Source organism: Daucus carota, chromosome 1, assembly GCF_001625215.2.
Source record: "Daucus carota subsp. sativus chromosome 1, DH1 v3.0, whole genome shotgun sequence".
Classification (NCBI taxonomy): domain Eukaryota; kingdom Viridiplantae; phylum Streptophyta; class Magnoliopsida; order Apiales; family Apiaceae; genus Daucus; species Daucus carota.
In genome coordinates this window covers 3,727,669-3,755,549 of record NC_030381.2, presented here as the reverse complement: position 1 = coordinate 3,755,549, position 27,881 = coordinate 3,727,669, and the positions used below count along the sequence as shown (strand labels likewise).

The window sequence follows — 27,881 nt, the reverse complement described above, 5'->3', positions numbered from 1 at the left end:
GTTAGCCAAGTTGTGGCTCCTAAAAGAGAGGAGAGAAAATGGGCTTTTAATTTTTTGAAGAGCCTTTAAGAGTCTCTTGGAGTTCTAATTTATGCATGGCTCTTTATTTTTTTTTTTACTTAAGAGCTTGAATAGAGAGTTTCTTGGAGATGCTCTAATAAACTAGTGATTTAATAAATAAAATCATTTCATTTTAATTTTTATATAGGTGACTTGGGTCGATGCCTGTCCAGCCCAGTAAACAATAAATTTTGTTAGCCCATAAGAATTTCATGACTTATCTGTCCAACGTAACATTTCTCCTACTGAACAAACCCTTCCTTTCTGCCAGAACGAAGACGACGAAATCTGGTATTTCCAAACATTTTGTATAATATTCTATTAGTGATCATCAGCTGTGATCGCTACTAACAGTTTTTTTTATGCACCGAATGTGTTTCAATTGTTTATTTCCAGGTATATCCGAATATATAATTCCGTATTCAGACCTCCGTAAATGATATCAGAACTCGGTTTATGAAGAGGTCTTCGAACACTCTAAAATATAAATTGTTAGTAGATTATTTTGTTAAATGTGCCAGGAGCTTTCATTTCTATTTATTCGATTTTTGTGTATATGTGAATTCTGATACATCTATGTGAACTAATATTAAACATGCATTTACTCGATGCTCTGCATTTTGAGTTTTTTACATGTTCATGTTGTTCAGGATTATATAGAATCCGTTCAAGTATGTTAATAGATTGAGTGGTAATGTATATAATTAGATGTTAATGAAAGCTGAAATAAGTAAAAGATATGAAAGATGTGTCGTGATTGCAGGTTGAGAAAATATGGCGTCGAAGCTGAGTCAGCTGCAATCAACAGCTACCCAAGCTACCAAGTTTGTGGCCAAGAATGGACCTGTTTATTACAAGAAGCTTTTAGAGAAGAACAAGCATTATATCCAGGATCCTCCGACTATTGAGTCGTGCCAACTTCTGGCTAAGCAGCTTTTTTACACTCGTCTTGCCAGGTTTTGTTCTTAAAACTTGTCCTTTTTACCTAAATCAATTGATGAGATTTGAGTTGGTTCATGGCGTGTAGGAAAGCCTGTAGATATATGGTGCTTGCATTGAAACCTTATTAGGAAAGTTTGATTTGTTGATTTATTTCTACTTGATGGGAACATTATTAAAGGATGTCAATGTCGCAACATTCTCTAATTTGCATTTGGTACTAAGGAAGAATCAGACAGTGCCTTGTTCTGCTCATATTTTGGGCAATATACCATAATAGGGCAATTTCCCTTATGCTGTTGGTTGTCGATGTTCAGGTTAAGATACAGTTTAACCAGTGGCGGAACTAGGAATTGGATAGGCCTGGTATTTTATATGTAATAGTAGAAGTTTTACTGATTATTGAAGAAAATAATTCTTCTGATTTTAAAGAATGAGATGGGACTCGAAAAGAAGACTTCCTGATCTATTAAGGCGAGTGTGGGATCAGGCCCGGGTCAGCAGCTCCCTAGTTCTGCCACTGATTATAACTAAGTAATACCTCAGAGCAATCTATTGTTTTAGATATTGGGTATCAAACTTCCATTAGGGCCTTAGGGGGTCTCAGTCAAGTAAATGTATTCTGTGTGAAATTCGTAAGACACTAGCTAGTTTGGTGATAGATTAGTAGTAGTCATTAACAACTCCTGCAGTTTCATTATAGATAACCTTCTCTGATAAGATAACAAATTTTAGTCATCTCAATTGTTCCCCCAGTAAATTCGTTAGTCCCTGAGCATCGCCTGATAAATTCAAAGCTCGACTTTGATCTGCTGCAGCTAGTCCCTGAGCAGTGAATAATGCTCAAGTACAATAGATATATACCCCAAATTGTCTTAGAGGGATGATAATTAGGAACATTCTAATTATGCTAATTAAACAATTAGTGCAGCCATTTTGTGCTTTGTACTGCAGATAGAGCTTGGGCCGGTTATTTGCCAAAGTAAATCATAAAACTGTTTGAGCAACGACGTAAAGTCCCAGTACCTAGCGAGGTTTCAGTTACAATTTTTACACAACCATGTGCTTCCGAAATCACTGCATGGTATCTGCATCTTTGTTGCATGACTGTAGAGTCGATCACTGTTTCGAATAGTAACCTTAGTTCTGCTTGAATTGCAACAATTAAAAAAACAAAAAACAAAAACAGGACTCTGCATTGAATCATGATACAAAATCTCTCGACTCTCTCTTTAAATCATATAAAGTAACTCGACTGACTACTTGAAACAGTATTCCCAGTCGCTATGATGCATTCTGGAACGAACTTGGTTCTATGAAGGAAGTATGGAAGATGAGGAAGCAGTTCACCACTGATGATTACGGTATAGCTGCTCTTTTCGGGGTAGAATGTTATGCATGGTTCTATGCTGGAGAGGTTATAGGGCGAGGCTATACATTCACTGGTTACTATGTCTAGCCGTCCAGGTAGTGCAGCAAGTTCTGCTTCGGAGCTCAGCCAATAAAGTTTCTGCAATAAGAGATCTTAAGCCAAACTTTTTTGTTTATACCAGTCACACTATAAATTTCTACTGCAAGAACAGGTTTAGTACAGTTTCCAGTACATTGTAGTAGAAATTTTACGACTTTGATGTTACTTGTGTTGCAGTTTACAAAATCTTAAAGACCTTGTTAGCATCAGATCTTTAGACATCTGAAATCTTAAATATTATTCCTTTTAAGTATTTGACAAAGATGCATTTTATTAAAAAAAATGTTATCAAATAGTATGCGCGGAAGCTGTGGACTTGTTAAAGCACGGCCAATGGTAATGTATATCTTGTGCTAAACCTTGCTCTCTAACAGAGTAATGCTACACTGTATTGAAAATGAAGATAGATACAAAAGAACAACAAATTATATAAATTAGATAAGCAAAAACTCCAATCTGTATCACTTAAGAGATTATGTATGATACAACTATCAGTAAAGCACATTCATTTATCAAATAAACAAGAGAAGCACCTGCTGATAATATCAGCTATTTCCTGAACAGTACGACTAAAGTTCGCCACTCCATGCTTACTCTCGTTAATATATTACACCATAAATTTTATTTACTACAGAAATTTCCGAGTATCCACTTCAGAATATTTGACCCCTGATTACTGATATCATTTTGGGTGATAAGAGCAAGAAGAATGCTAGGATTGAACCAAAAAACAATTTGGTAGCATATTCCAGAGGGTCGAGTTCATCATCCATGGATGTACTTGCGGTCGAGATTGCTGTTGCAGCAGGCAAGGCTTCGATAACTGCATCTGCCAGGTCTGTGATGAAGGATGAAGTGCACCCAAGAGCAGGGACACGACCCCAGTTTTCAATACCAGACTCAAGGGCCAACTCCTTATACTCCATATCAATCTCTTCAAGAGTCTCTATGTGTTCACTCACAAAGCTGTAAGAAGAGTGCCAAGCTAGTATCAGTCACAAGATGACTACTGTCAAAAGTAAATTAATACTGTAGAGAGTCTCTAAACATCTTTTGTAAGATACCTTACTGGAACAGCCAGGAGACTTTTCACACCATTTTGACCAAGCTTAACAAGAACTTCATCGGTGTAGGGCTTCAACCATTGAACAGGACCGACTCGGCTCTAACAATAAAATGAAGAAACACATTGTAAGTATTCCAAATTCAAAAGTGCACCAGAGAAAATGGGGGTTTGCAGCAGCTAAGTTGTACAAGAGCATAAAACACCCTATGATACCCCTAAATGATTCAATACGTAGCCACCGTCTAAGAAATTTATCCATTAGCTATTTTTCTCCTCCAAGAAATAATTTTAATCCAACAAAGAAACTAAATCAAAGTAGGGCATAGCATGAAAAAGACATCTAACAACAAACCTGATATGCCAAAGTATAATTGTTGTTGACTCCTCTTGATTTCAGTTCTTGCATTATTAGGTAAATGCATTCCTCCATCTGGTCTCTGTAAGGATCACCAGCATCCTCAACATAAGTGACCGGCACACCATGTGCACTGAAGAATATCATTACCTTGAAGACCATCAAACTGTATATTTAGTAGTGGTTGAAAATTTGCAGATTGTTTAGAGATTTACAAAATAGCACAAGAGAGATATTAGGGGGAAAAACAGGAGTCAACCTCTTCAGGTTGGAAGAAACTATTTAACTCTTTCCCAATCAAGTCAGCCATAGACTTGACATATCCTTCTCGCTGATACCAGGATTTTATAATAGCAACCGGCAGTCTTGACAAGATTGGGTCTTCCCTGATGGACAACTCATGTTAGAATGTAATTTACGTGAAAAAATTTGAACTACTAAAAATATCACATTGAATAATATACTCAGATACCTGAACATAAGTTCCAGGACACGGATGCTTGACCCAGTTGTAGATATAGAATACTGAGGATAAAGTGGCAGCACTACAAGTTTTGAAATACCATCCCTTTTGATCTAGGAGGAAAAAAAAGGTAAACCAAAATTATTTATAAAGCAAAAATCGTATAATGAAATCAAAAAATCCAACACAGTCAAAGGGGATAAATGAACAACAATCATGTTACTCAGTCAAGGAAGGGAAGACTCAGCACTTACATTACTTAAAAAAAGAAAAAAAAACGCTTCCACTACATTTCCAAAGTTCCTTGAGCTAAAAGACTATGCCACTAAATAGTGCATCTGCGTATGGGCATTGCAGAGAATCCAACACAGTCTGCCAATCACTTAGTTGCACACAAAAGGAAAAACTAAAAGCACTATATGAAAATGAAAAGATGGCGATAACAAAGCATCCTAAAGTTTGTTTAACTAATCCGGGAAAGAACAATTACACTGGAACCTTCTAAACATATTTTACCGCATAGCAGCCCTAAAAACTTTTAGTGAAAAGCCTTGGAATCTTGGCTTAACGGACTTTTCAAATACTCCATATTTATACTTGGATCATAGAACAGATATCAACGAACACCAAATTCCTAAATTTATTAATGATTAGTGGAGAGGATAATGGAAGACAACTATAGGTTGCGAACAATATAAGTATAATAATACAGACCAGATACCATAATAATTATAAACATTCTTATCATAATTACATATCCAGGAACTGAACATTTATAACAATTAAAAAGACTCAAGGATATTATAATAACATAAATCTTGCCTGCTGAATAGCTTCCTCGGTATAAGGATGCCAGTAACGCATGGCAACATAGACATCTACAGGGACCTCCTTTGCTTCTAGTTCCTTTTTCAGAGCTTTCGCCTGCAAAAGAAAAAACCACCAAATTAGCACATTGAATATTGTCATTAAGTTCTTTTGCAGAACATCGTGATGTTTTCTTTTTCATGTAGTCACCTATCTCATTATTGTCTTGTTAATATATCAAGATGACAAAAACTACAGATACCTCCGTCTTATTTATATACCTGCTCATCTGTTATCTTCCTCAACGGCGAACCACCTCCAATGGCAGCATACCCTTCTTGAGATTTAGGAGCCCTAACTATAGAAATAAGCTGTGCCAATGGCCGCTGGAGGAACTGGAACAACCTGGGAAGGCGAATGATATCCTATAATAACAAGAAATCTAAATAATCAATTTAATTAATAAAATCCCGTGTATTTTTTTTGGTTGTTGTACACCTAAAAAATGCAAAAAACAACATACCGGATCAGCAAACAAATTGAACAAAAAGGGCTGAACATCCTGAAGCGTATCCGGCCCGCCTAAATTCAGCAACAGAACTCCAATTTTCTCCTCTGCAATATGCGAATGAGATTCAATAGAACTATCTGGATATGTGCACGATCCTGCAGATGAACATATTTTCCCCACTAAACTGTTCCCCGTAATCGAACCATTAAGTCCTAATCCTCCAAGAGTGCTGCTTCTCCTTTTATTAGATGATCCGGGATATAAAAGAACATGTCCATTCAATGTAGACACTTTGGAAACACACACTCCTTGGTACAAACGGTTGCGTTCAGGCGTGAGACACGTAAACCGAGTGCCAGACCTGGACATTAATAGACTGCATTATCTCGTAAACTGAAATGGAAAACTCTAGACAAAGTAAACAGGAATGTACCACATACTGATCACGGACAATCAGAATTCATAATAAAATTCTCGAAAACATGACAATGACATTTTATTAATCACGAGACAAAGTTGGCACAAATGTACAACATGCTGAATTGCTGATCACGAACAATTATAAATGTACAACATGCTGATCACGAGCAATTATAATTCAGAAACAAAATTTAGAGAACGAGGACAGTTATAATGTAATTTAATTAATCAATTTTCGGGATAAAAATTGAGGTGATTATAATTTTTTAATTATGAATAACAGGCTATAGTGATCATAAGTATATTAACAAACTTGATACTAATTAACTGCAGGCTGAAAATCAAATACGTTAGGTATGTATGGTATTAAAGCAGGAAGATGAGGATCTTACAGTGATGATTGGTGATTCAAATGTGAGACATTAGAGCAGGGAAAGGTTCTCAGCTGTAGGAGTATCTGCGAGTTTGTAATTGCGTCCATGGGAGAGAAGGAGAGAGAGAGAGAGAAGAAAGATGGAGAGAGACAGAGAGAGGGAGAGGGGGGGGGGGGGGGGGGGGGGGGGGGAGGGGAGGGAGAGAGATTGCTAATCGACGAATGTGTTCGGCAGAATGGAACGAGAGAGGAGAGACATGAGAGGGCGTGTTCGGTAAGTAAAGTATACCGAACTCTTAATTATTTTGGTAAAGCGGGTGAATTTCAGCTGTCTTTTTTCATTTTGCCTTTAATTATATTTAATCTTCTCAAAGAAATATATCAAACCGTCTATTTAATCTTAAATAGATTATAAATTAAAAACACAATATATATTCTCGTTTGCGAGCTTTTCATATAAAAGTATGGTATATAAAAAATCCAAAAATCCAATACTCATTTGGATAACGCAAATGGTGGGTTCGATTTTAACTCAACCGGAGAAGTATCTAAACAAAAATTCATATATGACTAAATTATCAAAATAAAAAATAAAAAAATCCCGATACTTGTATTCAAAGAACAAGTTTATTGTAAATGATTTTACTTTTTGGTAGAAAATTTTTAAAACGTAAACTCATTTATATTAATAGGTGGACTAAGTTTTTATTTTCAATTTTTAATGATAATTTATTTTGATTTCGATATTGATAAATTCGAGTACCATTTTGGTGGGATATATATAAGATTGATTTATTATGCTTTGCAAGTATATTTTAGAATAAAGCTCGTATAATTGCGAACGGAAAAATCATATCCTCTATTTTACCGATCAAACCTCAAATTGAAATTTCTGAGAGAAAAACACTCAAAACAGAAAAAACTGATTCTAAAGACTAAATAATTCATAAATTATGAAATCCAACATACTTTATTCTAATGATCCACTCAAACATCATAAAACTATATAGCAGATTAGCAGTACCGCATATAATTGGCATGACTCAGAGTTTTCTTTATATTCTTGTTCATACACCAGGTAATGGAAACTGGGTTGCGAAACCTTCAACCCTCGTTTTCAGGTCCAGTACCTGATCCCTTAATGGGAAATCTGGAGATGTTATGAACTTGAGAAAATCTTGAAGTTTTGGAGTCGAAAACAACTTCTTGGCTTCTTGGGTGATTTTCACCCCCTCGTGTATAAAGTCTGCGACCAACATGAAATCTTTCTCTGTGAAACCTCTCGTAGTCATGGCTGGAGTTCCAACACGGATGCCCCCTGGAACTATTGCACTTTTATCACCTACATGCGTCGAGTGAGGCCATGTTAGGAGAATTGTTCAACAGAAATTACGGAGAAAAAAATGTAAAACATTGTGAAAAACATAGTTTATACAGAACAACACTCACCCGGGACTGAATTTTTATTGAGCGTGATGGAAGCCATGTCAAGAATTTTTTCTACCTGAGCACCATTGACATTCTGCAGGAAAGATAGATTACCTTGTGAAGTTGAGGGGAAAAAGACACTTATTTGTACTTCTCAGTCACAGATTAATTAAAGCAGCTTCAATTCTCTTTTCTACTCTAAAGCAACTTTTTAATGATATTATCCCACTTCGAAAACAGATGTACTGATATTTCAAGTGAACAACCTCTTTCCACCCACTTCATATTATTGCCTTGACACGATTTTCATGATTTAATAATAAAATAATTTATATATCCGAATTACAAATTCTGTCAAGACGTCGAACACGTGTCAAGTCCTTACCTACCTACTATTTTCTTGCACTTGTTTTATATAAAAAAAAAAGTAGAAGTATAAAGATATTCATTAGCCCTGGGTTTTCTTGTGGATAATCTTCAGTAAAAACTTACAAATGGCCGGAGATTCACAAGGACCAAATGATTATCACTCCCGTCAGATACCAGTTCATATCCTTGACTGATCAGTTTAGAAGCAAGACTTCTACAGTTAGAAACCACCTATAATTTTAAAAAGTATTAGGTCAACACTATAGGACAAAGTTCTTTCAATTGTCCATCTGTCCATGTGAAAATATATGGGAAAAATACCTGCTTCTGGTAAGCCTTGAATTCTGGAGTCTGCGCATACTTCAGGCAGACTGCAAGTCCCCCAATTGTGTGGTTATGAGGACCACCCTGTAGAAATGATTCACTAACGTTAAATTTGCTTTGGAGTATAATATCAAACTGGAATGATATAATCAAGTAAAGTCATTCATGGTAATAGAGCAAGAACAGAGTCTAACTACCTGTAAACCTGGGAAAACAGCATTGTTGATAGCAGATTCTAAATCAACACCAAGAACAGGGTCCTTTTTGAAGAAAATCATACCGCCTCTGGGGCCTCTTAAAGACTGTTAAGAAAAGTTTGTTAGCTTGTGTATACACGAACTCTAACCAGAAGCATCAGAGAATAAAAAAACTGCATAACAAGTAATCTCCAGCTGGAAAATTGTCATAACAGTGTTTACCATGAGTTTAACCATGTGTTCACACCTTATGGGTAGTCGTCGTTACAATATCGCAATACTCAAATGGATCAGCAACAACTGAAGCAGCAACAAGTCCACTTATGTGAGCCATATCCATCATAAGAAAAGCACCAACAGCGTCTGCAATCTTTTTTGGGCATACAAGAGATACGTGATCAGAGTACATATAAGAACAACACAAAAATAAAAGAAAACATCTAACATGTTTCCGACAAGCAGCTAATATATTGTACCTTTCTCATACGAGGATAGTCAAAATCTCGAGGATAAGCACTGGCACCAGCAATAATTAGCTTTGGCCTAAAGATATTAGCTGTTTTCTCTAGCATGTCATAATCAACAAGACCTACAAGAATTATAACATTAATTGGGATCAGAAAACGTTATCAAGTACATATGTCAATACATGCAACTTAGCACCTTCCCCGCAAAAAAAAAAAATAATAAAATAAAATAAAAAAAATCCTATTATCGTTGCTTCAAATATCATACTAGTAAACTGCATCACCTGTTGATTCATTGAGCCGATAAGGCATAGATTCAAAATAAACTGATGTTCCTGATACACGTCTCTTAGGAGTCATGAACCCATGGGACAAGTGTCCCCCATGGGGCAAGTCCAGCCCCTAGTTAATTACAATTTACAATTAAGTTAATATTGATGCTGCACTCCAAGACAGTAGCATATTAATTAAACAGAACTATATATCTAGCATACCATTAGGCGATCATGTGGCTTAAGAATAGCAGTGTAAACTTCAAAATTTGCTGGGGAACCCGATAATGGCTGAACATTTACGCCCCACTTCTCCCCATCTAGGTGAAATGCAGCCAGAGCCCTCTCTTGACAAAGAATTTCAAGTTCATCGATGTACTCATTTCCTCCATAATACCTGAAAGATATTATTGGTTAAAACATTACATAGTACAATTAATCATAAAGTCTTTTCCAGACTAGAACATATCCGACCTCTTGCCTGGTAGTCCTTCAGAATACTTATTTGTGAGACATGAACCAACGGCTTCCATCACTGCTCGGTATGTAAAGTTCTCCGAGGCAATAAGCTCTAAGCTTCGGAACTGCCGTTGTTTTTCATTGTCGATAAGGGACCGAACTTCCGGATCAACTTCATTCAGTGGGTTGTCTTGAAAGTTTATCATATCACCTAAATTAGGAAATTGTAATGCTATGAATACAAACAATTCTATTAAAAGTCCAGTGACTAAACTAGTCACGGGTACCACAGAGCAGTTTTAATAGTCTACTAATTACCCCACAGGTAAACAATGCAGACATCTGATTTATGTAGGACTACAGTTGATTGGCTCAAAATTAGCCAAGCTAGCAAACCTGATACTGATTGCAACCTAGAATCTATAATACACCCCATAAACACATAGCTATTGATACGTTGCTTGTAATTTTCTTTTCCAACAGTTTATTTTCCATATTTACTCCATAAACATAGATAAGTACAGAAGTATACTAACTACTAACTATATAGTCCATCAGAAACAAGAGATCACCAAGGAAGAAAATTTGATGCTAACAGCTTCTTCTTAATTGTCATTGGTGGCTCACTACTCTGCCTGTTAAATTTTGAAGTTTAAAGCATTCATTAATATAAGTAACCAGCTAAAGACAGTAATGTTTTGCCATTATTTACTTCCCTAATTAATCTGTTGATGAGAAAATATTCAAAATAATACAGCTGAATAAGTTACTGATTGAAGACATTGAACATATTGAACTTATACCACTCAGTTTAACTTTTCTGACATAGTCAAATTTGCCATTAAACCACACATACACAAAGATAATACTTTTTAACTTGAGTTCTTGATTGTGGAATAACTGGAAAAGTTCATGCAATTATAAAAACTGAGCGAAAGCAATAAATAACAGACTCAAAAACTCGATAATCACCTCCCATATCAGGTACAGGAACAGAAGCAGAAGAGGGTGGCCTCCCAGTGACCAAGCTAGCTTGGAGCTGAGACGAACATCTACACGGCTTCAAAACACTTAATCTAGCCTGATGTGGAAATCCAACAACAGCAGCAGAGCCTTTCGGATGAAAAACTGATGACCCTTTAACCCAAATGGGCTGCTGAACAGAACCCATCACTGCACTTCCTTGCATCCTCAAGATTATCCTACGACCTACAAGATTCAATCAACAACACAAAATTTCAAAATAAATCAAGACAACATCATATTAAGTTGATCACAATCAACCCACCAAATAAAAATGAGACCTTTCTAACAAAACCAGCTCTATATACACACAAAAACAATAAGAGGGCGTTTGGGAACATGCATTTCATTTTCAAATGATGGATTTCAAATGACAGGATTTGAGTTGTCATTTCAAATTCTCAGGTTTATAAATCCAAATTCCCAATCAGGTTATTTGATCAAATCCAGAATTTTAAATGAAATTCAGGTTTCCAAACGGGCCATTCATTAACATGAAATATTACGATTCAGCTCAATTAGAAAAGCAATAAAACAATCCCCAAACAAACATACATACAGAAAAATAAGATTTTCCTAAAAGATTCAAACTTTAACGCAATTAAACAGAACAACATCATACTCAAGATGATTACAACCACCCCCCAAAAGAAGGGGCCAAAACTAACAAAACACACAAAAACAACATTAAAATGAGGTATTATTATTGAGCTTGATAGAAAAGGCAATAAGACAATCCACAATCACATACACACCAACAAACAAGATTGTCCTAAAAGATTCAAACTTTAACACAAAGAATCACAATTAAACAAAACAACATCATATTCAAGTAAATTAAAACCAACCCCCCAAATAAAAATGAAATCTTTAAGCATATATTCACCAAAACTAACAAACCAACTCAAATATACACAGAAACAACAACATTAATATGAATTATCATTCTTGATGTTGAGCTCAACTAAAAAATTAATAAAATAAAGAAAATGAAAAGAAGAAATTTACTTGTTGATTCAAGAACTCAAAGAATGGAAGGCAAGAAAGTTGGCAACTTTTTGGTTGAGTCTTGGACTCTTGGGGTTGAAATTTGATGGGAATATTAGAAAAGGAGAGTGTCGTTGTCAGTGGGATTGCAAAGAACCCTAACGATCAGAAATTGCACGCCGCTCGGTGATTTTCTTTTTATACCTGCTCATTCGCGCCGCTCGATGCGCATAACGGCATAAAGATATCAACTCGGGAGCCGTTTAAAATTTAAACTCCGGTTTAAAGCAGTTTTTGGATTGTAAACCGAAAAATATTGTGTTTTTTTTTTGAAATATTGTTTTTTTTTGAAAAATATTGTTTTTAATAATTTATGTCGTCTACAATGTAAAACTGAAATTGATAATTTAAATTATACCATTATCATGTTAAATCAATATAAATTATAAATTATTATTTTATATCTATTTATGCGGGCTCAAGGTCAATATCGTTTTGAAAATTAAACAGTTTTTGTGATTAATTTTCGTTGTATAAAGTGTAGATACTTATCAGGGATTCTAAACATAAAGTAAATTTAATAATTTTATATTTAAGTAAATTTTAAAATGATTTATAATCATATTTTTATTACTATACTTGATCATCATAGTATCGCAAAGTACGAATTAAGATTGTTATTATTTAATAAACACTAAACAGTCAAAATTATATAATAATGAAAAATATTTATACATAACATTTAAATATAAGATAATATATACTTTCGGAATCGTAGATATTGTAAATAAAATATATTTCTACTTTTCTTATATCTTAAACAAAATCAAAGGAGGATTTATAAAAGTAAACGAAATAGATTTTATATTTAGGGGCTGGTATTGTATTAGGATTTTTAATGACTTTTATTGACTTTTAAAATCTAGATGTATTCAATTACAACTTTTAAATACTCTCTAAAAGTAAGGGGGTATTGTATCAGGATTTTTAAAAAGTTTTTCAAAATTTGAGGTATTGAATTACAATTTTTAAAGAGTTATTAAAAGTTAATTGTTATTCAATATATCAATGACTTTGGTGGAAAAATATAATTGATAGACTTTTAATGACTTTCTAGACTTTGGTGGAAAAATATAATTGATAGACTTTTAATGACTTTCTATGTAAAGTTGCATATATTTTTTCAAAAAATTGGCAGGCCATGTTTGAAAAGATTTGACATGACTTTATCTTCCCTCAATTAACCGGTCGCTCCAACCTAGGGTTCATCACCTAAAAACCAAGCAGAGCAGAAAACACCTAAAAACCAAGCAGAGCAAAAAAAACAGTGTGATCTGTGCGTGGATTTATCTACGGATGAGGAGGACCAGAAGTTGCAGTATGCTAGATTCATGTTTGCAAATTCTACTGAAGATGCTGGTGCTGCACCAGATTTTTCGGAGGATGCTTATGAAATTCCTGACCCTGAATTTTATAATTTCAATGGCAACAAATCCCTTGAGAAATTTGAGATTGGTCAGGTCTGGGCTTTATACTCTGATGAGGATGGCATGCCGAAGTACTATGGCCGGATAAAGAAGATTGATCTATTGCCACAGTGTAAATTGCATGTGGCGTGGCTCGGTGTTTGTTCAACATCTAATGACATAATGCAGTGGAATGACAAAAAGATTCTAGTCACCTGTGGGAGATTTCAGCTTAGAAAGTTGAAACCGAGTGAATACACCAGCACTGCTCCCTTTTCTCATAAGGTAAGAGCAAGAGTAGAAACAAGAGGTAAGAAAGAAGAATATGTCATACTTCCTAGAAAAGGAGAGATTTGTGATTCACAATTAACATTATGTTTATAAATATGATTCAGTAAACATTATTATTGTATATATAATACAGCAATAATATCTTGTACTCGATTTTGTAGTCGCCAGATTTGTGAACATACACCCAACTTGGGTATAGCCGAAGATCGAGAGGGTATAGCAAAAGCTCTAGACGGTTTCAGAAAGACTATTTATGATTTTAATAAAACTCTATTAAAGTATTTCAAAGTCATGAATTTGTAAAAAAAAGTCTGTTAAATTTTTTAAAAGTCATTGTCTCGGAAATCATGAATTGTTTTTGAAAATCTTAAGAAGTCAAAGAGAGTCATTAAAAGTCTATAAAATCCATTAAAGTCATCCTCCCAAAATTTGTCATTAAAAGTCATGATACAATATCAGCCCCTTAATGTATACTGTTTGTATTATGAATCAAATTTATTTTTACTTTTAAGATGCGAAAGACAGGCATTGATAAAGAAGGTTGGGACTTGGGACAGCATCTAGATTCCTTGAACGTCATATTCCAGAGTATGCAGTTCTGTGGAAGAGTTCCACGTTCCAAAATTTGAATTTTAGCATCAGATAGAACTGTCTTGCCCTTTTTGATCCAAAGGAAGGTCTTAGTGAGATTGTGGATGGTCACTAGCCTGTCTTTGTCTCGAAAATAATTCAAAAATCTTTTATTGAGGTTAATGAAGGAGGTAAGCTGCTGCTACAGCTGCTGATGTAGCAACCAGATGTGAAGGTTATTGTTCAGATGAAGAGATTAAAATTGACTTTATTGCAGACCACCCATTCTTGTTTTTCATTTGAGAAGACAAAACTGATACATTCAGTTCGTTGGACATGTGCTTGATCCTTCAAAATCCTGAACTGCTGCCAGTAAACCAACAACATATATTTTTCCAGATTATTTGAGTTACTTGAATAGCTAGAATTTTGGTTTTAAGTATTTCAGAAGTTGTGAGAAACACAGACAAACATTGTTCTTTATTTGATCTTCAAAATATATAAATCAAGGCCAATTTATAACTGATTTGACAAAGAACTAAATCAATTGATACCCTCAACCGGAGGTTAAATCAGGCAGAGCCAAGAGGTACTTGTTGTTATTAGTTCTGGCGAGTGGTAGATTGTACTTCCTTCTGTTGCCTTTATGGCAGATTGCATTTCTATGTGAAATTTTAAATTTATTAGTAAGTTTATTTGCAGATCGGGTCACCCTTAACTGAGTGTCTAGTTCTGCCACGTCATGTTCCTTTTTTATCTGCAACTTATTCAGTTTTTCACAACTAAACAACAGCTTTAAACTTCTGTCAAAAAAAAAAAAAAAAAAACAACAGCTTTAAACTGTATAAGCATGAATATAGTGAACTTTGTTAAAAATAGTTGAGTTACAATGTTCTGATCATAATTCGCGTAGATATGAAAGTCAGCCAGAGTGATGGGGAGTCCTGTGTGAAAGGGCTCTCGTTCAACAAATCGGATCAAAGCTATTGCCATGTACTTTTCTGATGGCCCTAAACCGTATATTTAATGTACAAAAGAGATATATGGTTTATATTATTGTCTAAAAACTTATCCAGACAACAATTTCTCATTACATGCAGATCCTAATCCCCTGCAGATCATCAATAGCTCCACAATGCCTGTGACTCAGATATCTTAACTCTGGACATCCTCTACCTGGAAGCTTTCGCCAAAAAATGTGGATGCTCCTTGAACAAGTCAGCAAAATATGAGGGAGCATCTTAAAAAGTGGCCAAGGTTTACCGCACATATTTTTTCTGAAAGAAAGTTTGCCAAATACAGAAAAGCAAGGCTGCTCTAGTTTTTGTGCATGTTTGATAAAAATACCACATTTCAGAAAGATCTGATCTTAAATATCACGATTTCAAAAATTATGACATTCATATTACTCCCATTTCTTTGGCGAAAAGATGAGATGTCAGGAACAATAGTACCAATAGCAATCATTTCATCGCACAAGAGGAACTTTGCAGTAGCAAATTGCATTATTGTTTCAGAAATAAATTACACAGCTGAAATATATTGAACTAGTTAAAACAATCCATATGATAAATAAGCAAATTTGATAAGATTCCATAAGCTGGATACTAATCGTCCACTAGGAAACTAGAGTCTGCTCTTATCTGTTCCATATCAGCTGTTTGAAAATATACAGACACCTCTTCATGTAAATTCTGTCAGATGCTGACAAAAAAACCAGTAAAATGTATTAGGTGCTGCACTACTACTGCTTATTGATTATATATAGTGCTTCAATGCATCAAATGTTTGAAATATTTTTTGACGGGGTTAATTATTTAGTTCTGCGACTGCAGATGCATAGGTTATAAATTATCAATTAAATTTTTATTTTTTTTTTGTATATTTTCCGTGCCCCTTCCTGAAATCGTCTCCAGACCTGCAGGTGCTACGTGTATATAAAAAATAAACAAAATATATATCACTGATTCCTTAATTTGGTCCTCAGACCTTGGATATACAGTATATTATACAGCACCTCTACCCTTTCATGCAATGTACAGCTTACCTGGTTTCGGTTATTCATAACATATAAAAGTCAACTAGAACTATAGATGACACATAACATGATGACAATGATAATCTAATTAAGAAAAACATAGTTATGTCTAGCTATAAGCATCAGCTAATTAAAGTAACTAACAATTATTGGTCTAAATTCGATGATGCCAACTAGTTTAAGTTAGCCTAGTACTTGTAGCAAAGAACTGCATTGTTATAATCCAATCTTAAATTCTGATTAGTGTTGAGAGAGTTGACCAACTATTCACATTTTTAGATATGGCTATTCCATTATCTATCCAAGAGGCCCAATGGCCATGAACTTATACATTTCATTATCACATATGAAGTGCCTATCTATAGTCAACTTTCTTATTGCTTCTTCGAGTTTCTTTTTTTACTTGATTGCCTCAAAAAATGTCTCAAAATTCTATTTAATAATGAAGTGATCCCTTTTTCTAAAATCTTTCAAGTGTTAGAGAAGGATAATCTATGTTAAATAACAAGCCATCTAAATATTAGGATGATAGAAGAAACGGTAATCTGACATGATATAAGAGCTGAGCCTGGTAGTATACAAATCGACTCTCTGTCTCTCCTAAAATTCTCATAAATTATTATAAACATGAAGGCTTATAATTGCCCAAGACGCCCTACGATTTGCTCTTGAAGCCAAAATGAACTTTCGAGTTAAGGAAAATGATGAGAATATGATATGATCGCATTAATTTCGGGAAGAATATTAAAATTTAGCTTCGAGTCTTGACATAAAACCTGAAAATTTTGCCGAACCGCAAGATACGATAAAAAATAATCAGAAGCAGCAATTTATGAGCATATATGAGATGGACTGTTTCTTGATCCAACACAGGGACACCTAAGATGCCCTTGCTTGAATCTTGGGGTAATCTAAAATAATATGACACTCATATAATTGTGTTATTATAAGCAAGTTGTTGTTTTAGACTTGCTAAGAGCCACTACGTGCAAATTGTATTATATTGTTTATTTTAATTTCTAGTTCAGTGATCATTCTATAAATAGAATAATGCAGGAGTCATTGGTTTTAACTTTGATTAAGGAAGTAAACAAGAGAATATTGAATCTGTTTACATGGGGACCTGCATATCCACTGCATCTTCTGGGATCTATGATATTGAGCATGGCCCTGAGAATGTTGTGTATTATCAAGAAACAGGTAAAACAGGTGATGGAATTGATAGAAATGGTTCTCTGCATTCTCAGCAAGGGAGTAAAGGGCTAAATCAAGATTGTGGGATCATTTACCAGGTGTGTTAAATTTTTATATTGTTCGCAGAGTTTTCTATAAATTCATAGACTTGAACCTGTTAAGTGTTATATTCGGGGTCGAACTAGGGGAGACTAATCCGGCCTTATAAACCTGTTAAGTGTTCAAAATAGAATATATCAGCCCCGGGTCATATTGATTTCTGTTATTTTTAGACTATAAAGTGTCTGACTTTGAACTTTATTGTTCCGTTAAAAAGGGCTATGGAATGGAACATGGAACTTTCTGTGGAGTCTTTGATGGGCATGGAGCAAATGGTCATGTGGTCAGCAAATTGGTACGAAATCGCTTGCCTTCGTTGCTCTTGAATCAGATGAACAATATAATGAAATACGATACAACATCGTACGACAAGAAAGACTTTGAGAAGTGGAAAGAGGCTTGTGTTAGTGCATTCAGAGTGATGGACAAAGAGGTTAAGCTTCTGGAGAATGTAGATTGTGCTTGCAGTGGTACCACTGCTGTCACAGTTACGAAACAGGCAAGTTTATTAGCATACATTATTTTCAACACTATTTACTTCATATTATTCAGTTCTCATCAGATTGTAAAATTATGCAGGGTGATGATCTTCTTATAGCTAATCTAGGCGATTCACGAGCAGTTTTGGGGAAGATGGGTAAAAATGGAATCCAGGCTGTTCAGCTAACCACTGACTTAAAGCCATGCGTTCCCTGTAAGTCCTTGTAACCTAAATTCCGGCTCTTAGAAGTTCGGGAAGTGTCATGTGATCAGACTTTAATATTGTGATTTTGCCTGATGCAGTGGAAGCAGAGAGAATTAGAGCGTGCAATGGTCGTGTGCTTGCACTTAAAGATGAATCACACGTTCAACGAGTATGGTTGCCTCACGAAGACTCTCCAGGCCTAGCCATGTCTCGTGCTTTTGGAGACTTCATGCTGAAAAACCATGGTGTTATTTCCACTCCTGAGGTCACCTGTCATCGCCTAACTTTCTCTGACCAGTTCCTTGTTCTCGCAACTGATGGAGTAAGCCTGCATTTCTGAAATTAACAAAACATATAAAGGAAATCCTGAGGAAATAATTCTAACCAACAAGTTGTGATCCCTGCAGGTTTGGGATGTGCTGAGCAATAATGAAGTAGTATCGATTATATGGGCAGCAAAGAGCGAAGACGCGGCCAAGGCAGTAGTGGACGCAGCCACAGCTGCCTGGGAACACAAGTACCCAACTTCAAGGAGGGATGATTGCACTGTTATATGTTTGTTTTTTCATAGTTTGCATCACAACACAGAGTCACAAACTCAACCTTCCTAATGACTCCTTGAGCTTGTAGTGTTATGTTTAAAGTTTAAACCAAATGAGAATTATAGATTTCATATATACTACAGAAGTTTCACAATGCAGCTTGATGTTTTGTTTCACAATATATAAACTAAATCATACATGATCCTCTATTCATGTGAGAACAAATTATATGTATGAAAGTTGTGAACAATTGTTCTGTACTTTTTTATCATTATATAATTTTATAACATAATAATATTATTCTCACTATTGTCACACTCAACCGATCATATAGTACTCATCAATGCAACAAGATCACTATATTTAGTATTATAAATTATAGGTAAATTAGTAATTTGTCTATGGACGTTCCCGAAAATTCAAACATTGATTCCAGAAGTCACGGGACCTCAAATTGTTAGTTTAATCAAGATATTATTTTAATATCTTAAAATAATACAATAATATCAAATTTATCATATTAATCTTGAAAGATGTTGTGTCAAATTTTATGTAGATGACATGTTGTGTTGTATTATATTTTTGCCATATGATTTTAATTATAATTTCATGTTTTCCATTTTATGTGTATTATCTTTTGAAAATTATTAGTGGTGTATTTACTCTTTATTGTGTGAATTTTTGTGTATCTCAAAAATTTTCATCATAATTTTTTATGTCATCTGTGAACATGTGTTTCATATAAAAATCAAGATAGGAGTTTTTTCTGTATCTCTATTCGAAAATGTTTTATCACAACTTCCGTCTAATATGAAGTTAATAGACATTGCTTAGTTTAATTAATTTGTTTGGCTTCATGCCTCGGATGAAAAAGGTGCGAAGCAAATTTTCAGAAAACACCTGCATAATTTTAAATTTTTTGGAGACACTTATATAATCTTGTCAGATTTAAAATGATGAAAAAATCAAAAAAAATAATTAGGAATATTACTATGTTTATGTCTCTAAAGAATTTTTGAATGGAAACAATTCGATGACATTACTATATTAAACAAAGAATATTACTTGCTAAAATTTAAAGGGCGTGCTTTTAAAGATGCATTAACACAATTCTTGAGAAAAGGATTCTTTAATTACAAAAGATCAAATTTTGAAACTTAACGACATTGTTCTCATTACATAAATAATTAAATATTTAAGCAAACATACTCATACTCATTCATACATACACGAATACTCATTCTTTCATAAAAAATGTGTACAAAGCATTTAAGATCAAATTTTGAAACTCAACCATATTATTCTCATACACATAAATAACTAAATGTTTAAGCAAACATACTCATACTCATTCATACATTCATACATACACGGATACTCATTCTTCCATAAAAAAAATGTGGAATAAACTTAACGACATTGTTCTCATATACATAAATAATTAAATGTTTAAGCAAACATACTTATACTCATTCATACATACACAAATACTCATTCTTTGATTAAAAAATGTGGAGAAAGCATTTAAGATCAAATTTTGAAACTTAACGACATTATTCTCATACACATAAATAACTAAATGTTTAAGCAAACATACTCCTACTCATTCAAACATACACGAATGTGTAAAAAGCACGTAAATTAAAGCTCTCTAAAATATACTTTTGATGGTCAACAACGCCATAACTATTATTACCAGTACAGCAATCCCAACTCCATTCATTCTCCATCATCTAGCAGTCCCTTATACAGCAACCCCAACTCTATTCATTCTCCATTCCCTTATACAGCAACCCCAACTCTATTCATTCTCCATTCACTTCTTCTGTTGTAAGACTAGATGATGTACGATCTTCTTAATATTTTTTTTAAATAATAAATTTTTAATTAGGGGTAAAAACATATTAAGAACAAAAATAATTACCGTAACACTGATTTTTTAAATGAAAAAAGAGTTTTTATGAGTTTAGAAAGTAATATGTTTTTAAAAAAAATCATACTACTAAGACAAAGTTGTTCAACGGTAAACGTTGTGCAACAGTAAATAATTACATTGTCTAAATATTACATTTGGCTTGTTTATTAGTTTTAGATGTTAAAAAAAATAAATTTACCGTAATATTTAATGGAATCAATCAGAAGATCGTATACAAAATATCGAATAAATAAATAAATATCAAACTTTAAAAAATTACATATGAACAATATCCATCATCTTTCAAAATTTGTGATAAATTAAGTAAGTCATATATGACATTATAAAATAAATATAACTTTATCGATATACATAAATTTATGATGCAGGAATAAATATATGAATCAAATAAAAATCGATAACACATAAATCAGAAAAATATATTCTCTTTTTGTCAATAAATTAATCTATAATTTATTTGAAAATATGTCAAAAAGTGATTAAATGAACTTATTAAATAACAATACGAGTATTTTGAGTAGGTTTATATTCATACCTTGTCCACTAGTACCAAATCCTGAAGGAGGATGGGAAGAAACTAGAAGTTGTCATATTTTAATAAACAAAATGCAAATTGAAATTATGACGCAAAGTATCCAAGATGAGAACGGACTACTAAATTTTCAAAACAAAAATTCAATCAAATGATATATTAGTATAAAAAAAATAATAAATTAAGATATTTAAAATTCGAAAAAGTAATTTGTGATATATATTATATATATATATATTGAGAAATGAAAACATACTAGCATTTAGAGGTTTGTATGCCGGTGATAATTTTGATGATGATCAGCGAGAATGAATGAGGAATGAGTTGTTATCCTGAACAGGGAGCATGAGTAATGAGGTGTATTCACTAACAATTTTGATTATTATAGCCAAAAAGAGAGGTAGCTATTCCCCGAAAAATTATAAAATCAAAATTCAATAAATTACTTGAAGAATAATAATGTAACTAATATTAATTGGATTACATGAAGTGCTTTAGTTAATCACAGATTATATATAAGGAGTAAAAATCATTATTAGATAAAAAAAAAAAAAGGAATCTTATTTTATTTTATTTTTGACGCAAAAGAAATCTTATTTTAATCATAAAGAAAACTTAATTCAATATTATAGAATGACATTATTTTTAATAATGAATTAAATACAATTTTATATATCTAAAATTTGGGCTTTTATATCAAATTATCAAAAATACATATTACAGTTGTATCTAAAATTTTATATTCATGTTGTATATGTAGGACCCTTTCCTGGGTTGAGCTTTTCTGTAAACTATATATAACAAGAGTTTTTCCGTCAAAAAAATAAAATAATAACCAGTGTTTTACATTAGTTACTTCATATTATCATAATAATTTTGAATAAAAATCCTTACCCCTGAAAATAGTATAATTGTATTTTCATATATTATCATTATATTGAAAATTATCGATCTAATCCATTAATCATTATAGTTATAGTTACAATATACTATATCAATTTATTTTTTAGAATTTGATCGTCCCTATAAATTTATTCTAAAACTACAAATATAATTGGTTTAATAAGTTAAATATTATTTTACTCTGCACTTACAGTTATATCAATATTTTCGAATAACATACAATATTTATTTATATTATTTGTTAAAATTTTAAATTCAAATTATATATTTAATTTTAAACACAAAAAACAAAAAAGATGGTATTATGTCCTTCCCATTCATTTTTTACGGGTTTTTCACTACTTGGCCCGCTTTTTAAAGCGTTTATAAAATATAATTTCATAACTTAATTTTAAATCTCTATTAATAAAATTTAGAGATTAAAATTTTATTCAGAGAGTGGAAACTAAAATAATTATGAAATTAAATTTTATACAAGTATTAAAATTCTCGTCAAGCTCTATGGAAAGAATGAAGGGGTGGGATCGAAGAAATATTATTTCATGTTTCGTAATAGTAGCTTCTTTTGAAATTTCTTTTTCATTTATATTAAAAAAATCTTTTTCATAATACTCTACATGTCTACTTGTAGTATATTATAATGATAAAATTTTCGTTATTTGCTTATTTTTATTGACAAATATTGATCTTATTGACACATTTTCGTTATTTGCTTCTTAATCAACCCTAATTCTTACGCTGCATATCTTAGAGTATTATAGATCATGAATTACTCTATATGTTTGAATATGTTAATTTAGATATATATATTTCTTGACTTTCACATAATTTTGAAAGTTTTAATTGTATTTAAAAAAGTTTTGAATATTATTTGTGAATAAAAATATGATATTAATATTTTTATTGATAACAATTAAAAAAAGATATCTTGAATAGTATGGTCAAAATTCTTGAAAATCCGTGAAAAAATCAAGAGACCAGATATATAACTCTATATTGTGTTGTAGTGTGTGTGTGTGTGTGTTTATATATATATATATATAGGGGAGGGTTCTGGTACAAACTTACAAACTTACAAACTTTTTTTGTTCAACACATATATAACTTGAGTTCAACATTTTTTTAACATATTTTGTTGAACATCGATATAAATAGTAGTGGAGAAGTACATAAACCAATTTTTAAATGTAAGAACTAAGGTAAACATGTTATATAACTAATATTTATGTTTCTAGACCCTACCCAAACCCCAGAGGTATAGTTTAAACATCTTTTTAGATATATTCAACACAATGATAATTAGTGTTCAACACCTGATGTTGAACCCCAGTTATAAATGTGTTGAAAACGCGATTTATTTATGCGTTATTTTTAAAAATTGTGATGTTTTTTGAAAAATTTTCAACATGGATACTTTATATAACTAAGTATTAACACGATGGGAGAATGAAAAAAAGTTTGTAAGTTTGTAACTTAAAAAAGTTTTTATTTGATCTTATCCCTGTATATATATCAATATACTTATATAAAGGAGAAGCGAGGGGCATGTAGGTGGCGTCTCTCACATCGCTCCGTTTTATATTTCTAATTTTCTGGAATTTTTGGATGAAAAATATCAAAAATTAAAATTACCTTTTTTAGTTTCGGTTTCAGAATCTGATTTTGTTTCAGATTATTTATGAAATATAGTAGCTTAAAAGTTTTAATCTGATTAATTATCACTATTAGTTGGATTAATATATGAATAATCATCATAAAATGCTCCCTTAAATTGTATATTTTACTAAGATCTTTGTTTTGAAATCATGATTATCATCGATTGGGTATTAGTATATTAGCTTATTTGTTACCGATGAGCTAGATAAATTATAAGGGTGATTAAGATCAGAATATTTTGAATTGGATTGGTTAGTTTTAATATGGTTTGGTAAAAGGTTGAATAGATGAGAAAAGGGGGTATCAGTAATCCTTGTCTTTATTGTTGCATTTCTCACCTTAACGAAGGTGATTTTGACTCTTTTAGAATCAATTATACCATATTTTTAGGTTGGTTTTGCTTTGCTATTAACTGGAATTCTTGCAGAATGCTTAAGGATATATTACTGGCAGAATGCATAGTACTATGAAAATAGACTAATCGTGGAACCTATGGAGATGGTTCAGATTTTACTTTAAGGTGGTGGTTACATTGGTACCTTATAGAGGTTTTTGATGCCATTGATGGCGTTTGGTCTTGGATGATCCAAGTAAAAGTCATGTCGGTTTGACATTGTTTAATAAAGAACTCAAGATTAGGCTTCTATCTATTTTATGTGTACTATCTTAAATTCCGATGAATGATGCAAGGTAATTGGCGATAATAATGCTCTGGCTAAATCCTAGATAACAAAATTTGGTGAAGGCCAAAGCTTAACAAATTGTTAACTCTAATAATAGCAATAGCAGTAAAAGTTAGACTCTGAGACTGTTAGAGAATTTTAGCATGTATTTTGCTGACTTGAAGTATATTTGTATCCGCTCAAAAATTTTCAAATTGTCGGGTTACTCTAATTAATAGATAATCAACTATTAATAGATAGGAAGATTTTAAGGATAATTGACATGTCTAATTAAGATAATAATTGCATAATTATTAAAAGTTTTTAATAGTAGCTAAGGGATTCTGATATGGTAAGTAACTACCACATTTAAAAATGTTTAAGGCTGCTAATCTTCAGCCAGGAGTAGTAAGAGGATTTAAAAAAACCGACAATTTTGAACTTATATTGAAAAAGTTGTGAAATTAAGTTGAAAAGTTTAATTCCTTTAAATAAGACAAAGAAGGATTATCACCGAGAGTGAATATTTATGTAATAAATGTATACAGAATATGTAAATGGTAAATAGGTATTTTTATTTAAAATATTGAAACAAAGAAAAAATCAGGTGCTTAATTTGAGGAGCAATTGATTACATTATAATTTTTTTTTTTTTTTTGAAAATGAGAATAAATCTCAACAAGAATCGGCAATTCACCGTGATAATTCTTTCATTCAAGAAAGCTTGTTATCTAACCGTCGGACATGCAAGATGACCGGGGAAATTTAGACAATAAAACTTTAATGTCCGAAAAGAAAACCGGTCTTCTTCCAAAAATCCTGAAAATAAAACAAGAGAAACAAAAAGAATATAAGTCGATATATTTAACAGATTACATCAAAATATTCCCACAATCATGATAACTCATGATTGAGACAATTAAGCTCTTAATTAAGGCATAATAATAAAATATTAATATCCTTAATTAAGACACAATTAACGCCCTCAAATAAGGCCCAATTAACGCCCTCAATAAAGAGGAACAATTTACGCCCTCAATAATTGAGACACAATTTACGCCCTCAATAAAGAGGCATAATTAACGAGGCACAATTACCGCCCTCAATTAAGGCACAATTAGCGCGCTTTTCTTTCTGAAACCGGATCCCGTCCTGAAACCGCCGTCACCGCCACCACCACCGCTATGCTATCGATCAAGTTGCCTCGTCGTATGCGAAGCGAACAACGAAGCGTATCACATGTAACACGAAAACCCCCAAAAACACCAAAAATCAAACAAAACACAGGGATTAAATAAACAAACAAATACACACAAACAAACAAGATTAAAATCAACACCTTTCGCAATTCCACTCAAAATCATGAGAAAAAGAAAGAATATTGTAAATAATTGTAATAGAAGGGCATACCAGTTGAACCATGAGGAACCCCATAGGATTTGAAAATCGGAGCAGCGTCATGTGACAAACCCATCTTCTTAATTGCCCCTAATTATTATAATTGTATATAAACAATTCAGTGGATTATAGTGACTCAGTTAATTTATTTTGGTGGAGTATTTTATGGAAAGTCTTTTAAGCAGTTTTAATAATTGCATTATAATAGTATTTAAAAGGGTGCTAAGATTTTCAACTATATAATTATTAATTTTTAATGTCTAACCAAAGGGTTTCCCTTTGGTTAGTTTTCTTTTTTAATTTATTAATATTTCTACTTTATTTTTACTTCCTGTCTATTCTGATTTATACACTCTTATTTTGTTTTTTTAGATTTACCATCTTTTTATATTAGTTAAGTTTCTATATATATTAATATATATGTTTTTATTGGATATGGATTTATGTTTTGTTTATTTTTTCTTTTCTCAGGTTACTTTGGAAGCGAGCAGTTCGTGATGTTCCTAACGGGAATTCTTTGCTCATTCATTTAAGCTTTATTGTCTAAACGTCCGGAGTTATGCTTGCATGACTTTCGGTTAGATGATAAACTTTCTTGAAAGAAAGAATCCCGGATGCGGTTTATTGTATTTCGATACAATTCATCTACGTATATGTAGACATTACAAAAAAAAAAAAAAAAAGTTTTAATCTGATTTTGTTTCTATGTATAGGAGAAGCGATATAACTATCTTTTTTTGTTTCGGATATATTAGAAGCAAGTTTCGGATATATTGGAAGCAAGTTTCAAAATCTGATTTTGTTTCAGATTATTTATGGAATATAATAGCTTGAAAGTTTTAATCTGATTTTGTTTCCAACTATTTAATTATGAGAAAGAGTAGCACACAAGTCTCTCCGCACCTATAAATACCCCTATAGGTTGTAGGGTTTTGGATTATCTAAACACAATCTACTCTCTCTTAATACCACAACCCTACATCTCTCTGGTGATAGTTCTCTTGCTCGATTTCTAGCTCAGTGATGCTGTTCTTCTGAACGATAAGTGAAGGTTGTTTATACGGTATTAAAAAAAATAAAAGTTGTTGCAAGCGAAGGTATAGACCGCTATGTGGGAGTCGACAAATCTAAATACGAGGGATGAATATAGTCTTGACATGATATTGATGGATGATATCAATAAATTTAACTATTAGTGATGTATGTTTGTTGGTTATTCAGATTATTTAATTATGGGAAAGAGTAGCACACAAGTCTCCCTGCACCTATAAATACACCTATATGTTGTAGGGTTCCTCTCTCTCTCAATACTACAACCTCACGGATTTAAGTTATATGTTTTTGTGCACAGTCAATCAAAAAAAATTGGAGGAAGATGACAATGTAAGAACATGATTACTTTTCAAAAAAAAAAATACAAATAAAATTAAGATTCGTCGTACTTTAAATTGTTAATTACGTGTATAAATTTATTTTCATTTTTTCAACATGAATTATAGCCCAATTTTGCAATTTTATATATTAGTATTGGTATTACATCAAGATATTTATAATATAAAATTTATTTTATCCTACAAATATTAAATTTAAAATATTAATATACTTTTTATAGACAGCCACAAAATAATTTTTTTCTACAAATATTAATATTAAATCATTAATATAATTTTATAGGCCGCCGCAACGCGCGGCTTCTCAACTAGTATATATATAAAGGAGGATGCGGCTAGAATTGTTCGATTCAGTCTTCTAATTTTTCTTAAATTTTAGAAAGAAAATATAATTATAATTCAAAAAATAAGGTTCAAGAATTCTAGAAGTAATACAACTCTTTTCCTATTGAATTCTAAAGATAATACAATTCTTTTCCCTTTTTATTTAGTATTTCTTATTGAATTCTAAAAATGATACAATTCTT

The 27,881-nt window shown here is 32.5% G+C and overlaps 4 protein-coding genes across 7 annotated transcripts in view; 2 read left to right on the top strand and 2 right to left on the bottom strand.

Moving 5' to 3' along the window:
• Window positions 1–273: 273 nt before the first annotated feature.
• Window positions 274–2,594, top strand: LOC108199526 (uncharacterized). Its single transcript, XM_017367370.2, has 3 exons — window positions 274–351; window positions 824–1,016; window positions 2,272–2,594. The coding sequence occupies exons 2-3, from the start codon at window positions 835–837 to the stop codon at window positions 2,456–2,458; spliced, it is 369 nt and encodes a 122-aa protein (XP_017222859.1). The 5' UTR covers window positions 274–351; window positions 824–834; the 3' UTR covers window positions 2,459–2,594.
• Window positions 2,595–2,878: 284 nt separating this feature from the next.
• On the bottom strand, window positions 2,879–6,690 carry LOC108211272 (ferrochelatase-1, chloroplastic/mitochondrial). Its single transcript, XM_017382831.2, has 9 exons — window positions 6,485–6,690; window positions 5,685–6,033; window positions 5,443–5,586; window positions 5,177–5,278; window positions 4,364–4,467; window positions 4,151–4,277; window positions 3,889–4,041; window positions 3,535–3,635; window positions 2,879–3,436 (listed from the first exon to the last, which is right to left on the bottom strand). The coding sequence occupies exons 1-9, from the start codon at window positions 6,571–6,573 to the stop codon at window positions 3,124–3,126; spliced, it is 1,482 nt and encodes a 493-aa protein (XP_017238320.1). The 5' UTR covers window positions 6,574–6,690; the 3' UTR covers window positions 2,879–3,123.
• A 686-nt stretch (window positions 6,691–7,376) lies between these two features.
• LOC108209512 (serine hydroxymethyltransferase 3, chloroplastic) overlaps window positions 7,377–27,881 on the bottom strand; it is a 61,446-nt gene continuing 40,941 nt past the window's right edge. Inside the window, exons 1-12 of one of the 3 annotated variants that reach the window (XM_017380458.2) lie at window positions 12,013–12,223; window positions 10,954–11,190; window positions 9,997–10,192; window positions 9,745–9,919; window positions 9,535–9,652; window positions 9,260–9,372; window positions 9,031–9,153; window positions 8,784–8,888; window positions 8,584–8,670; window positions 8,386–8,493; window positions 7,915–7,987; window positions 7,377–7,807 (exon numbers count right to left, since the gene is read on the bottom strand). In XM_017380458.2, the coding sequence (XP_017235947.1) occupies window positions 7,533–7,807; window positions 7,915–7,987; window positions 8,386–8,493; window positions 8,584–8,670; window positions 8,784–8,888; window positions 9,031–9,153; window positions 9,260–9,372; window positions 9,535–9,652; window positions 9,745–9,919; window positions 9,997–10,192; window positions 10,954–11,170 (1,590 nt within the window). In that variant the 5' untranslated portion in view covers window positions 11,171–11,190; window positions 12,013–12,223 and the 3' untranslated portion in view covers window positions 7,377–7,532. Of the gene's footprint in view, window positions 7,808–7,914; window positions 7,988–8,385; window positions 8,494–8,583; window positions 8,671–8,783; window positions 8,889–9,030; window positions 9,154–9,259; window positions 9,373–9,534; window positions 9,653–9,744; window positions 9,920–9,996; window positions 10,193–10,953; window positions 11,191–12,012; window positions 12,224–27,881 lie in introns of those variants that run through there. The other 2 variants (XM_017380467.2, XM_064090662.1) reach the window with 2 other exon arrangements.
• LOC108196371 (probable protein phosphatase 2C 72) lies at window positions 17,415–19,011 on the top strand. 2 transcript variants are annotated; one of them, XM_064090661.1, is made up of 5 exons: window positions 17,415–17,648; window positions 17,867–18,148; window positions 18,229–18,286; window positions 18,433–18,656; window positions 18,742–19,011. In XM_064090661.1, the coding sequence occupies exons 1-5, from the start codon at window positions 17,472–17,474 to the stop codon at window positions 18,943–18,945; spliced, it is 945 nt and encodes a 314-aa protein (XP_063946731.1). In that variant the 5' UTR covers window positions 17,415–17,471; the 3' UTR covers window positions 18,946–19,011. The 2 variants fall into 2 exon arrangements, with proteins under 2 accessions (XP_063946731.1, XP_017219120.1); XM_017363631.2 differs by having other exon boundaries at window positions 18,229–18,343.